This window comes from Neomonachus schauinslandi, chromosome 11, assembly GCF_002201575.2.
Source record: "Neomonachus schauinslandi chromosome 11, ASM220157v2, whole genome shotgun sequence".
In the NCBI taxonomy this organism is placed as follows: domain Eukaryota; kingdom Metazoa; phylum Chordata; class Mammalia; order Carnivora; family Phocidae; genus Neomonachus; species Neomonachus schauinslandi.
In genome coordinates, this window is record NC_058413.1 from 85,577,217 (window position 1) to 85,591,933 (window position 14,717).

At 34.1% G+C, this 14,717-nt stretch overlaps 1 protein-coding gene across 2 annotated transcripts in view; it reads left to right on the top strand.

The window, feature by feature from the left end:
• Positions 1-7,273, top strand: part of ZBTB44 (zinc finger and BTB domain containing 44) — a 61,680-nt gene extending 54,407 nt beyond the window's left edge. The window contains exons 3-6 of one of the 2 annotated variants that reach the window (XM_021696286.2): positions 55-139; positions 1,274-1,437; positions 3,220-3,520; positions 5,470-7,273. In XM_021696286.2, the coding sequence (XP_021551961.1) occupies positions 55-139; positions 1,274-1,437; positions 3,220-3,520; positions 5,470-5,752 (833 nt within the window). In that variant the 3' untranslated portion in view covers positions 5,753-7,273. The remainder of the gene's footprint in view (positions 1-54; positions 140-1,273; positions 1,438-3,219; positions 3,521-5,469) is intronic. The other variant, XM_021696287.2, reaches the window with a different exon arrangement.
• The last annotated feature ends 7,444 nt before the right edge of the window (positions 7,274-14,717 follow it).

The following is a 14,717-nucleotide window of genomic DNA, read 5'->3' on the forward strand; positions in this document are numbered from 1 at the left end:
CTTATTTATACCACAGTATTGACAGCTATCCTCTTTTTGTCCTTCTGTTCACAGGCTCAGTAGATGAAGGCGTCACTGAAGGGTTACCTACACTTCAAAGCACTTCTAGCACTAATGCTCATGCAGATGATGACGATCGGTTAGTACCGACGTAGTATGTCATGTTCTTATAAAGGGGTGTGTTTGCAACTGTAAATCCAAACATATTAACTGAAATTATGTAAGAAGTTTATTGGTACCTCATTTTATTTTTCAGAGTAAAGAGGTCATTACATCATGAATGAGACCACCTATACAGGGTTTTTTGGCATTTTAAAACTGCCCAGGCCCATTACTTTTAAAATCGATATGAGGGATTGGTGCATTGTGAACCACAGGCCAATTCCAATTCACCACCTTTATTTGTAAATCAAGTGTTCCAATAAAGCCATGCTCATTTGTTTATGTATTGTCTGTGAATGGCCAAGTTGAGTGGTTGAAACAGAGATCATGTGATGTGCAAAGCCAAAAATATTTACTGTTTGACTTACTACAGAGAACGATTGCCGAATCCTCATCTATGTACCCATAATTCCCAAGTCATTATCTTCAGACTGTCCTTCCTTGCTTCATATTTCCACATAGTTGTATAAGGGGCATTTCAGACTTAACATGGCCAAGACTTCTAACTCCCCACCTAAATCCCACTCATCTAGTCTTACCCATCTCTAAACAGCATCATCATCAGTTAAATGTACAAAATCACAGCATTGAGAGAGAAATATTAGGAACTGTTTGGTATTTGGTATGTTTGGGGAATATGAGAAGAAATGAGGCTGGAAAAATACACAGAACCCAGATCATAAGGAGTCTCCTATGCCTTGCAAAGGGGTTTAGACTTTGAAGGTAACAACGAGCCATTACAGGATTTTAAAGAGGGAGCTGATTTAATCAGATCACTGTGAAACAGAGGATGGGTTTGGAGGGATGGGGGGCTAAAGAGAGGGAGTTATTCAACTTGTATTGATGAAGACCTAAATTAAAGCAGTATTAGGAAGGAAAGGATTAGAGAGATTAAGGATGCCTGAGGTAAAATCATTTATGATATGTTACTTAAGATGCTGGACATTCTGGACAATAACATTGTTTTTCATATTGCCATAAATGAAACTTTTAATATAACAGTTAAACTCTCAAAAAGTCTTTTTTTCTTTTGTTCACTTAAAGTTGTGCAGAAATGTTTATTCAACTTAAAAATCAGAATCTGGTTGCCTTCTTTGGTCTGTTTTTTTAGATTGGAAAATGTTCAGTATCCCTACCAACTCTACATTGCTCCTTCTACCAGCAGTACAGAACGACCAAGTCCAAATGGTCCAGATAGACCTTTTCAGTGTCCAACTTGTGGGGTACGATTCACCCGTATTCAGAACCTAAAACAGCACATGCTCATCCACTCAGGTAATGTCACCTTCCCTATTGTTGTATAAATGAGTACTTGAAACATTATATTTAGAAATCCCAGTTAAGGGGCGCCTGGGTGGCTCAGTCGGTTAAATGTCTGCCTTTGGCTCAGGTCATGATCCCAGGGTGCTGGGATCGAGCCCCACATCAGGCTCTCTGCTCAGAGGGAAGCCTGCTCCTCCCTCTGCCTGCCATTCCCCCTGCTTGTGCGCTCTCTCTCTCGCTCTCTCTCTCTGTCAAATAAATAAATAAATAAATATCTTAAAAAAAAAATCCCAGTTAAAAATATAAAACAGGTGTTTTTGAGTTTAAAAAATAGGTTTCGAGAAATCAGATAAGCCTTTGTTGCTTAAATGGTACAGTGTCAGAAAGCTGTTTGCTTAGCACATTTGCCACAAGCGTAAGTATTCAGATTAAAATTTGAAGGGGTATGTGTGTATGATACATACATAAAAAGTATTTGATATATTAGGTTTGTGTGTATATGTGCAGTAGAGAAGCACAAATACAGATGGAGGAGCAAATGACATTAAAAGGGTATTTATTAGTGTTCTTTGTACTATTCTTGTAACTTCTCTTTACGGTTGGAATTATTTCCAAATAAGTGTTTTTTAAAATTTAATAACAATAATTTAATTTCAATTCTGCAATCCTAAATTTCTCAGTGCCTTGATTAGTCAACTTTGTAGTATTTTTTAGTATAAAAGAGATTTTTAATAAATGACGCATAAAACAGATTTGAAATTTAAGTTCAGTGATCATATAAAGGCAACAGAATTCTTGTGGGTAAAACACTGACCTCTGATAGAGTAAGAAATCTTTGCTACTGTTTTCAGCTGAGTTATTATCTTACTTTGCTGTGCCGTAGATAAGTCTAATAGTCCTTGAGCTAACATCAATTCCCTATGACTTTATTAAATCAACAGATTGTTATTTTGAAGGTTTTTAAATTTTTTTTGCCAAATCTGTGATAATTGGAAGAGACAATTAATATACTTTAAAATTCACATATTAGTTTCTACATATTTTTCTATCACTTTACATTAAATGCCCAAAAACCCAATTCACCAAATAATAGTTCTACCATGATTATTATGTTCAGAGATGTTAGAATTTTCCTTTTTTCTTCTCATTTCTCAGGGAATGAAGAGTAGGTCCTTTTTCCATCTTTTCAGTATAAACTGTACTACTTTAATGAAATTGAAATAATAATGTTTTATGGAGATTTCAATTCCGTTTAAATACTGTGATTAAATTGTTTTGAAGTCTAGGGGCGCCTGGGTGGCTCAGTCGTTAAGCATCTATCTGCCTTTGGCTCAGGTCATGATCCCAGGGTCCTGGGATCGAGCACCACGTTGGGCTCCCTGCTCGGCAGGAAGCCTGCTTTTCCCTCTCCCACTCCCCCACCTGTGTTCCCTCTCTCGCTGTGTCTCTCTCTGTCAAATAAATAAATAAAATCTTTAAAAAAAAAAATTGTTTTGAAGTGTAGAAAATAGATGATTTAGAAGAATATTCAAAAATCAACTTCAGTATATATTAACGAGATTACCTCTCCCTCTAATGCCTTTCTTTCTTTCTTTTTTTTTTTTTAAGCACTAGTGACTTTTCAAATGTTCTGTACCTTTTCTGAGATGTTGAATTGGAATCCATTTTTGCTGGTGATTTTTGTCTTTTTAAATTACCTATTCCTACAAAATTATAATTCAGAAATTTGTGGGGTTTGTGACCTTTCATTTTATTTTGTTTTTAGATAATACTTTGTTTTGCTTGATTTTGTAGGAATTAAACCATTTCAGTGCGACCGCTGTGGGAAAAAGTTCACCAGGGCTTACTCGCTAAAGATGCATCGCCTAAAGCATGAAGGTAAACGCTGTTTCCGGTGCCAGATATGTAGTGCCACTTTCACTTCCTTCGGGGAATATAAACACCACATGAGGGTTTCCCGGCACATTATCCGCAAGCCTCGGATTTACGAGTGCAAAACATGTGGCGCCATGTTCACCAACTCTGGAAATTTAATCGTGCACCTGAGGAGTCTGAACCATGAAGCGTCAGAGCTAGCAAACTACTTCCAGAGCAGGTGAGGTGCACAACAAAAACGAACCAGGAAAACTGCTGACTAAACTCTCTTTTCCTGCTTTTAGGGCAGCCTGCTGTGTTTTTTATCAGGTTGCCAGCTAATCAGTCACATTCCTTTTAAATTCCCACTGTCCATACTCTGATCTCCTGATCTGATAAAATTTTGCTGAATCTTCTAAGTATATACAATTATAAATATTTTTCTAGTTGGTATTGGAAATTTTTCCCTACAGAAGTAGACTACTTATCTCTTGCTTTGTCTTTTTTGTTTTGTTTTGTTTTTTGTGTTTTTGTTTTTTCAATAACATAAGGTTAAATTAATATAGACCTTATTGGAAAATTTACCATGTCAGATGATCTTAGTGATACTGAATTACTTCAGACTCTTTGGATGTCAATAAAATTTTTGACCACTTCTCATTTTTTAAAATTCTATATAAAGGAACATATATTTATCAATAAAGAAAGAAACTTCAACAGCAACTATGATGGATATGATTATTTAGGTCAAATTTCCTTTTTCTCTCAATTTAGAGTTCCATGTTTTTAATATTAATAATTTATTATAATAGAGTTCCTTTCTGATTTATAGAGTATCCAAGGAAATCAGGTTCTAGTTCTGGCCCTACCACACTAACTGCTGTTATGATTGAACGTGTCACTTTACAAATGAAGAAGTTTGAAACATAGAGAAAGATAAAATGTAAGCTTTAAAGATGACTTCTAAGGTCTCCAGATATAAAATTCTGTCATCTTTTTTAATATTTTATCAGAACTACACATCTGTAGGAATCCTTTGTTTTTTATAGAATGAAATCTTCCTAAACTCTTAAATTTTAAACCATCTTTATTTTTTAAATCTTATTTTTCAATAAATTCCAAATTATTGCTGCATAGATTTTGTTTTTCTCTCCAAACCTGACATTCATTTTGTTTAATTATGTCTGTCTGGTTGTCCTATCACTAAACCTAAATTCTACATGTCATATCGAACCTTGTTTGTTCAGAACTAAAATAGCGTCTCTATTGCCTGTATCTTCCCTGTACAGAGCCCTCTATCATCCATTCCTCCTATCTAACACCTGAAGACTTTTTAGAAAATATAGGACATTTTAAATTGCTCGCAGATGAACAGATTTTAATTTTTTTATTAATACTGGACAATCAAATTATAAAATAACCTTCTTAAATGTATTAGTTATTGACATTCCTAGTAGAAGGAACTTTTTTTAGTTCAGCAATATTTAATTAAAGCATCTAAGATTTATAATGTTTATTCTTTTATAAAAAATGCATATAGTAGAAAATTAGTAAATGTAGGAAAGTATAAAATATAAGAAATTAAAATATTTTCTGATCTCACCACTCAGGGATAATATCCACTGTTGTTAAAATCTTGGTATATTTTACTGTCCATATTCAAAAATTAAATATTTAATTATTCTAATAGAATATTAAATATTTTCAATACTAATAAATACCTCTCAAATATAATGCCATTTATGCATAAGGAGTTAGTTTCTTAACTAACTTATATCCAGGAAGTAATAAAAAGCTAAGTTTATATACCTCTTAATTAGTATATAATCCAAGAAAAGTTAAGCATAAGTTATTCAAATGATCTTTGCTTAAGTGGAGAGCATGCTAATTGCATTTGTTTGTATACAGAAACTCTTCTGTATAGAACAAGAAAGGCTATTTAGGTGTCTAAAATGACAAGGTGATAATCTTATCTATTGGTGGTAGATTTGATGTGCTTTGGTTCTTAATGAATGGTTTTGGTTCATATTTAGGAAAGTTTAGAAATTGAAAATCCTGAATTATAATCAGTCACGAATTAGAGAAATGAAAAATCCCAATCTTGCTTTACAAATCAGGTCTTTTTATTGTGGCTAATTTATTACTGGTTTGAAAATTAACTCCCTCTTTCATCCTTTGCCTCTTATCTAGTGATTTCCTAGTACCGGACTACTTAAACCAGGAGCAAGAAGAGACTCTTGTTCAGTATGATCTTGGAGAACACAGTTTTGAAAGCAACTCCTCTGTTCAAATGCCTGTAATTTCGCAGGTCTCCTCGACCCAGAATTGTGAAAGCACTTTCCCCTTGGGGTCTCTTGGTGGGCTGGCAGAAAAAGAGGAAGAAATGCCAGAGCAGCCAAAGACCAGTGCTTGTACTGAGGCAACCAGAGATGACCCCCCAAAATCAGAGCTGTCTTCTATAACCATTGAGTAATTTCATGGTTTGGGCTTCATTTTTGGTTTTTGGAAAGTGCCTGTGCTTGGTCTTGTACATTTAAATTTAATTTAGTTTTTTAAACAAAAAAGGGATTGGGAAAGAATTTCCCTTTTTACTTTGTTAGCCCCACAACTGATGTTTTACTTTTCATGACTGAGAGATTGCTTCTGTAAGTGCACAATAACACGATGTTGAAACATAATTGAAACTATGAGACTTAAGGAGAACCAGTTGACTTAAGGCATATATCAGTTTCTTCTTCTATTATTAAAAGTAGGCTAACGAGATCATTAGGTGAAGAAGAATTCAGATGATTGTTGACCTTCCTGAGAAGAAAGGGTACACCAGAAACAAATTACTGAACAGAATTTGACAGGTAGCCTGAATAGATGTTTACTCCTATATACAGGACATTGTACAATATTTTGTAAAGCCTGTTGGTTTTGGAAATAGTTACGGTAAGCTTTCTTAAAAATTATTAGGGTAAATACTTCTGAAATCCAATGTACTCTTTTTTTTTCTTTTTTTTTTTAAGCTTTGCCATTTCTATTATTATTTTTCACGGTTAAAATTTGGTGTTGGGATAGGCATTCCCTGAACTTTTTTAGTACCACTCCAAACAATCTTTCTTTCTTCTGTGAAATCAGAGAACCATGATTGAGAATAGTCAGGCTGTGCATGGAATGACCAGGAGTGGAAAATGAAGTACATAAATCTCAGCTTTATAGGAACTCTTTTAATACTGCTTTTCTGACTAAAATTATTGTTTACCTGGTCTTTGAATGTTAGTGCCTGGCTAATTAGGTCATTGCCTAAATCATTTTTCTTCTTGCCCCATGAACAATACTTCCTCTTACATATACTGGCATGATATCATATAAAGGAAAAATATTGGAGATACTCTATATTTTATATATAGGTTTAAGTAATCTTGGGGATGTTTCTATTGTGCTGATTTGGGCAAAATAAAAGAATTCTCTCTTAAGGCTACGTTCTTAACCCAACTAAGATTGTTTACAAAGTTCCATATGTCGGTGATACTTTGTTTTTTGTTCCAAAATATTTTTAGACATTGCCAAGTTTATTAAAAGGGTTAATGTAGTTTTTACACAATGTAAGCAATAATGTAAAAGATAAGAAGAGGCTTTAATGATCTATGACTCATCAATCTAGGAGAAAAAAGAATCGTTAAGACTAAAAAAACTAAAAACCTTAAATTAATATCCCCTCTTTTGCTGCTAAAAAATGAAACTTCCTGTTTATAGTTGAAATTTATGTGATATTCTAGACTGGGGTATACTTTTCATCTGGTGCCATTAAAGCATCACTGACCTTGATCCTAAATATTCATGAGTCCATGAACAATGAACTTCTGAATAACTTTTTTTTTCTTTGTATATACCCTAAGTTTAATAATTATGAAAACACCTGATTAAATTAGAAAAAGAAACAGTAGTTTCTTATTCAAAACACGAGATCTGAATTTTGTCCGGGTGCTAGACCTTAATAATAAAATTAATTTTTAAGTTATAGTCATTTTACTTGTTTCTTTTTTTTTTATTATTGGCTAATTCTGTGATTGATTTTCCTCCCACAATTGTAAAAGGAAGGGAAAGTAAATGCATTGAAGATTTTTTTTTTCAGGTAACGTTCTTTTTCTAGATTCTGCTGTCTTTAACTTGTTTCTAACTCCTTATCTCCATCTTGAACCTGTTTTCCCCCTTTGCTCCCAAACATAGGTATATTACCTTCAGGAAGAACAACATACACAAGTTATGATGGGCTTCCACCGTTTATGCTTCTTTACTAATAGGGTTGAATTACTTTTTTGCAACAGACTGTGATACTTAATTAGTAATAGTACTGCTGTGTCTCAACTAGAAAGGTCAGGAATTTTTATTTTTAATGTCATACATATTCTTGAAAATTGTTATGCCTACCAATGGATAAACCTTGGAGTTAATTTTAAAATCTTATATTGGTAAAACAAAGAATAGGTAAAATTATGACCAGGAATCATTGTTGCCTTCATTTCTAAGAATTTTTGTGTGTGTGTGTGTGTGTTTTTTTAAGGAAGAAAAAAGAAATAGGGTTAAAGAAAAGAAAACTGGGGATTTGTATGGTTGAAAGTGTTTAAGCACATCCCCTATCCTGAGAACTCTATGTTAAAAGAGCCCACAATTTTGGCAGCTCTGAAGTGATCTGTGTTCTCAGAAATGTAGGATTACCACTACTGGCTATTCTTTCCCAAATGGAAACTTTAGAGATTTTCATTGGTAATTACAAATTGCACAGATTTCCAAGTTTAATGAAAAATTTGAATATATTATGAAAATGTATACTTGCTTTGTTTATTGCCCAAATCTTATCAATACAGGTAGCTAACAGTATTTAACATAAAATGATATAAACAAAGGCCTTTTTTCTCTTTCACTGAGGCTCTACATTTTTCTTGATAGACAATTTAAGGATTTTTAGCTTATGGATCTGTTTTAGGAAACTAAGCTGCAAGGGATAATTGTATATAGTGTTATTTAGGTTTATTTAAAATTCATCGAAGGAGGGGGGAATACCTGAATGTATAAGTTTTACCAGAATATATGGAAAACATTGCAAAGAGATGAAAGCCAGTTATATTATCTCATCCATTAGAAATTGCCAGTGAAACTAAATAAAAAATTCCAGTTTAGAATACCTAAGCATAGCTGTCTTTGTTAAGGCCCAAGAGGGTAACTTTGTGATATTTAAAGGGCTTAAATTTTAGGATGCAAGATAAATTACCTTTTTAAAACCAAGTATTTTATACAAGAAAAGCATTTATTTTCCATTTTTATGCTACCAAAAAGGTGTGATACACTTTAGAAATGAGTAAAGATGCTTGCTGTGATACTGGACGTTACAGCTCCTACAGTCATTCTTTCCATTTTTAGGGGTGTATTCTAACAGGGGAAGCATCTAGCATGACAGTGATTGTAATAATTCAGAAACAAAAGGATTAATATTGTTTTTTTATTTCAACTTTTTTATAAATGGATATAGATGGAGATTATCATCCACAAATACACTTAAATGAATTTCCCTTATTTGGAATTTCAAGTAATCTTCTTAATTTGTGTTTCACATAATTAGTTGCACATTTAGTTATATTGCCAGTTTTTAAAGTTCTCAATTTCAGTGAGTCAAAGTGTACTAAATGTTTAAATAGCCTCATTCAGTCTTACATTTTAACCTTTCATCAACCATTCTGGGTTAAGTAATTTGGTTCCATGTTATGACACATGCCCTTGGTTTTAAAACCAAACAGAAAAATTTGCGTTTTGTTAAAGTATTTTATCAAATGGAATGGACTAGTCGGCATATCTAATGCAGCATCTTAGTAGCTCTGTCACCTTCTGACTCCGGAGCCAGACTCTCCCCATTGTATAAATGATTCCCTGGGGACCTTTGGAAGCTGTATTAACACTTTCAGTCTTTTATTTGATCTCTCACTATTTTTGTACTCAATCTAAATAAAGGCCAATTATTTTGTTAAGCGGCTTTTATTTTGAAGATTCCTTGTGAATTTTAGTCTCTTAGCTTTGTAGTCCCTGAAAAATACATTACTTTATAAGGTAATGGCAACTCTGTACTATACCACATGGAGAGAATCATTGTTATTGCATGACAAATGAACAATCCTGAAACTGTAATATCTTAACTGAAAGGAGTTTGAGATTTGATGAGTCGATGAAGAGAATTAAATTCACTCATCTGCAAAATGTGAAGTTATAACTGAAATATACATCCAAGTGAGGGAGAATAGTTTTCGGGATATTAATATTAACTGGGGGGGTTGACTAGCAAAGTTTGCATTTGGAAGCAACCCAAAGTTGCTAAAAGTTAATAAGTGTGATTTTCACTATAAGTTATTGACATAAGATACTTTATAATATATTCAAAGTGAGAGAAGAATATATAGAAAGTAGATTTTTCTTTTCTGAAGCAGTGGAACAAAATTGGGAAGAGTTCTATTATAGTAAACACATATGAGGAATATCTATAGCTAAGTACACTCCTTTAGCTTTAAGCTAAAATGGTCAAAATTTAAATTTATTTTTTATTTTGCTTATACCCACTTTTTTAGTGTCATTTTGCTTTACTGAATGTGGTGATATAGGCTATTTTTATTTGGAAAGTCCTCAGCAGGCAGAATTTGCCAAAAGCAATAATGGTTCAGATTAAACAATGAAGTGGAATTGAACTAATTTCCAGGTTCAACTAAGGAACAGACATTCTGTGGATATTTTGTTCTTAGATTATAAATGTATTGAGATTTATTAATGGGGGAGTTAAGCTTATATCAGATTATGGGATGTAGACTCTTAGTGACATCCTAGTTGTACTTTTTTTTTTTTTTTTACCTCATACTAATACAGTTAGATATTTCCACTACATTGTAGTGATTATATTTTTATGATAGAAAAAAACAGTTCCAGGTCTTTACAAATAGTCTCTGTGGAGATGTCAGGCGATGTTATTGGAATCTCAGTTTGGCAGTATCCAAAATACGAAACTTAAAGTGCTCATGCTACTTTAAGTAAGCTTCCTCTGTGCAGGCCCCATGCCAGTTACAACTAATACCAAGGTTCCTGTGTACATAATAGTTTACAAAGAATTTAAAAGTTGAGACCATTGACTGAAAACAAAAACTTTAAAAAAAAATTTTTTTAACTTTAAAGATTTTAATTTCAGTTTGAAGTGCCTGGTTTATAAAATCTAATTCTTTGATTATTACCTTTCTCTTTTAAATTGACTAATTTTGCTAAGTAAGCTTAAAGCCCTGGGTTCAGTTGTGAGGATTTATTGACAAAATCGCTGCTTGATGGTTTGAGGGGCTAGTGTCATGACTTATTAAATTATCCTTGTTTTTCCAAATGCTGGTCTAACTATATCCAGATTTCATAATCCAGTTAAACAAGCTAAAAAATCATCCTGTAATTGAATGTTCAGGTTACCAAAGTACATCACCTTCTAAGGAAGGGTGAATCTTCCCTACTTTAAGAGGAGCCAGTCATCTCCCCTTAACACGTTTCCATTGGCATTAGTGGAAGCTGTGTTCATTTAAAGGTGGGAAGCGTTTCATGCAGTTCCTAGAAACATCTGTTTTCTAGAGAGAACCTTTTCTATGATTAGGTTATAAATATGTTTTCTCTAAAACTTTCTTTTATTTCGGTTGTCAATTTAGTTTTCAAGTTGATAGATGCTATGTAAAGTCTCTCATACTGAGAGTAGTCCATTAAATTACTGAAAGTTGCACTGCTTTTCATCTTTCAGGTGCCTGAAATGAATGCCACCAGGTATTTGGAAGGAGTAAGGTCATAAACTGTATTCATTTTCTTCCTTATACAGACGGATGGCTTCTAGTGCATATATTTCAAGATAATGAAAAGAAAAAAAAACAGTCCCTAATAGAGTAAAATTTGGTTTTAATCCAAGTCCCAATAATATATTTGATTTTTTTGTTGTTCCTGGTGCCTCCTCTTGCATCAGACAGAGATTGCCTGCCTCTTTGTAGGGCACCTTGTGGCACCTTATGTCCAGTTGGAAGGTAGTATATGGCTTCTTTGCGCCTCTACTATCTTTTCAAAAGCCATTTTATAAAAATCCTAGGTAGCCTATTTTAATATTTAAATATATATATTTGTGAGATACTTTTAGAACAGACTTTTTTTTTTACTTTGAAATTCCTGAATTCTCATTTTTAAGAGTAAATTAAAAATTTCCAGGACTAGGACTTGTCTTTTTCCATAGCAGCATAATGAGAAAGTCAGATTGAAATTGAAATTGACCATACTTCAGTGATAGAAGAAATTGATATCTGGTTACAGGAGACAGATACGAAGGAAAAAATGGTTTTGATGTCACAGAAATGAATTTTTAAATAAAATTGTGGTTTTGTTTCTGTAATTTCATATTTGCTGCTACAGTAGCTCAATATTTTACAGAGCTAACATATAAATCTGGCTCCATTTAAAAACTGGAGTACTTTCTAGTACGACCAGCCTGGGAGGAAACTGTGCACCACAGTTTTCCAGATGGGTGACTGACTGCTTTGTTTAGCCAATGCATGCTTAATATTTTCCTATAGGCCAACATCAGGGAAGTCTGGGGGAAACTTTTTTACCTTGCAGCATTATGATTCTTTTTGGGCACTGGCATTTTGTGAAACCCTTGGGGGAGGGTAATGCTGGGGGCAGAAATGTGAATTAAAGTATGTGGATGGGTGTTTTTGTCTTCTACCCTCTCCTAGAACCAGTACAACTCTTAACTGTGCCAGTCCCCAGTTCACCAGCTTTGTATCCAGTTGTCATCTCATTTAAATATGGCTTTACTTGGTGACAGTGGCCATAGCTAAAGTTACTTGGCATGTTTGACTTTCAACAATAACGAAAATGGTTTTGGATTTTGTTTTATTTCCTAAAAATGTATACAATGTCAGAACTTCACATTTTATATACTAGTATCTGGCTATTAGTATTTTACAGGAACCATAGTTCTTGGTGACTTCATATATATATATATATATATATATTTTTGTGACTTTTTTGTAAACTAAGTGCCGTTTCAACGTTACAATCATTTTTAGAGTTATTGTAATCAATGTGAATATCATGTTTTTTCAAATCTGTTCTGAGCCTATAGTGTTTGCTTTGTGAACATATGTGTATTGTATATATTCTGTATAGTTACATTGTACTGAAATATTAGCTTGTTTGATATAAGGAAAGTATGTATTGAGTACCTTTTTTGCTAGCCTGGTTGTTTAATCTTTTTTAAAAAGGTTTAAACTTTTTAAAAAAAAATCTTTAAACTGGCCTTTATTACATGGTCACAAATAAAGTTGCAGTTAGAAGGGATGGGCAGGGAAAAACTAGTTTTGAGTGTCTTTGAATAGAAACATAAGACTGAGATTTTTTTCTCATTAAAATATCTTATTAATGCTTTATGGAGTAAAACTTCCTGCTGTTGTTATTTATTGTTGGCTGGAAGGAAGAAATTGGTGGTGCTGGTTGAGAAGTGGATGAGAAAGTCAGAATAACGCATCACTTAAATAAGCATCCACTGAGTGTACACAGACCAGAGAGTCTTACATTAGGTGGCAAACGCCAGCTTCCTAGGCGAGGAAGAAAAGAGCTGAAAGTGCACAGATTCCGTAAGCACTGTCCCTAAGATTTTTTTTTTACTTTTTTTTTTTTTAAGATTGTATTTATTTGACAGAGCACAAGCTGGGGGAGCAGGAGGCTCCCCATCAAGTGGGGAGCCTGATGCGGGGCTCAATCCCAGGACCCTGGGATCATTACCTAAGCTGAAGGCAGACGCTTAACCACTGAGCCACCCAGGCGCCCCTGTCCCTAAGATTGAAAGGGATAAAAAGGAAGCTAGTTAGAGAAACTCATCAGATCCTAGAGCTATTGAAGCAGGTTCTTGTGCAAGGCTACTTCCTAAGGGGTGGGTTGCGTCTTTAGAAGTTGCTTTGAATCTTTCTGAAGTTGTGGTTTATTGATGAGAGACTTGTTGGTAGCATGTCAGTAATATCTTACAACCAGAAAGTAGAAAACCAGTACTTGGCTGGGGGCGGGGGGTGGGTGGCTCATTGCTTAGGTAATGAGCCTATGAGAGCCTAAAGGAAGGGCTTTCTAACTTTAGATTCATCTCGATGTAGATTTTAATGATAATTGGTCTATATAGAATGAGTAACAGGCAAAGAAAATTATTTCGTTGATCCCAAGCTACTAGATCACTTTAGAATTAAGTTCAGAGAGGAAGAGGGTAAATTTTAAGCACTGTCTTTTCCTTTGGTGAGTGGCACATTTTAAGAAGTATTGTCTTTTCATTCCCCCCCTATGTTTTTTTTTTTAAGAGGAGAGAGGCCAGGGGAAGATGCAGAGGGAAAGCGAGAATTTTAAGCAGACTCCACACCCAGCATGGAGCCCTGTGCAGGGCTCCATCTCACAACCCTGAGATCATGACCTGAGCTGAAATCCAGACTCGGGCGTTTCAACCAACTGAGCCACCCAGGCACCCCTCCCCTGTGTTGGGTTCTCAGTAGTCTCTGCCACTGGTGATACATATTAATGTAGAATGTAGAAATTAAAATAATTACAGTTGACCCTTGAACAATGTGGAAGGTTAGAGGTGCCGACCCCCACACAGTTGAAAATCCTTGTGTAACTTTTGAATCCCCAAAAACTTAACTACTAATAATCTACTGTTGACTAGAAGTCTTACTGATAACATAGTCAATTAACACATTTTTTAATGTTATATGAATTATGTACCTTATTCTAATAGTAAAGTAAGCTAGAGAAAAAATGTTACTGAGATTCATAAGAAAGTACATTTACAGTACTGTACTGTAGCCAAAAAAAAAAAAAAATTGTATAAGTGGACTAACGCAGTTCAACCCCATATTGTTTAAGGTTTATCTATATCCTACAGTTTGATTTGCATATGAATTACATATCAGAACAGTTCCTTTCAGAGAATGATATTAAATGTAATAACCATAGATGTATATCTCCTTACCTGGTAGAGTTGAAATTAATAGTTTGGGCATTCTCTTTTGAACAGGAATGTTTGGTCTAAGTACTAAAACTAAGTTAATGAACGAGTTTAAGTGTGAGAAACTTCTCGTAAACATCAAATCCCAAAGTTTAGTATCATGTATTTTTTTATATGGGTAAACTTTTATACAAATGGAAAAACTGACTAGGATAGGCTTATTCCATCTAGAAAGAAATTCCTCACCAACAGACTGATTTGAACTCAGGTTTGAACACCCTTGGGGACAAAGGGAAAGCTGGTTGTTTTCTTAACCTCTGATTGGTAAATGACACTGCAGAGGCTCTGGGCAGAGTTGGCATTAGAATTATTTTGCAGGGCTTGCACACATAATCTCACACCCTTCTTTCTTTTTTTTTTT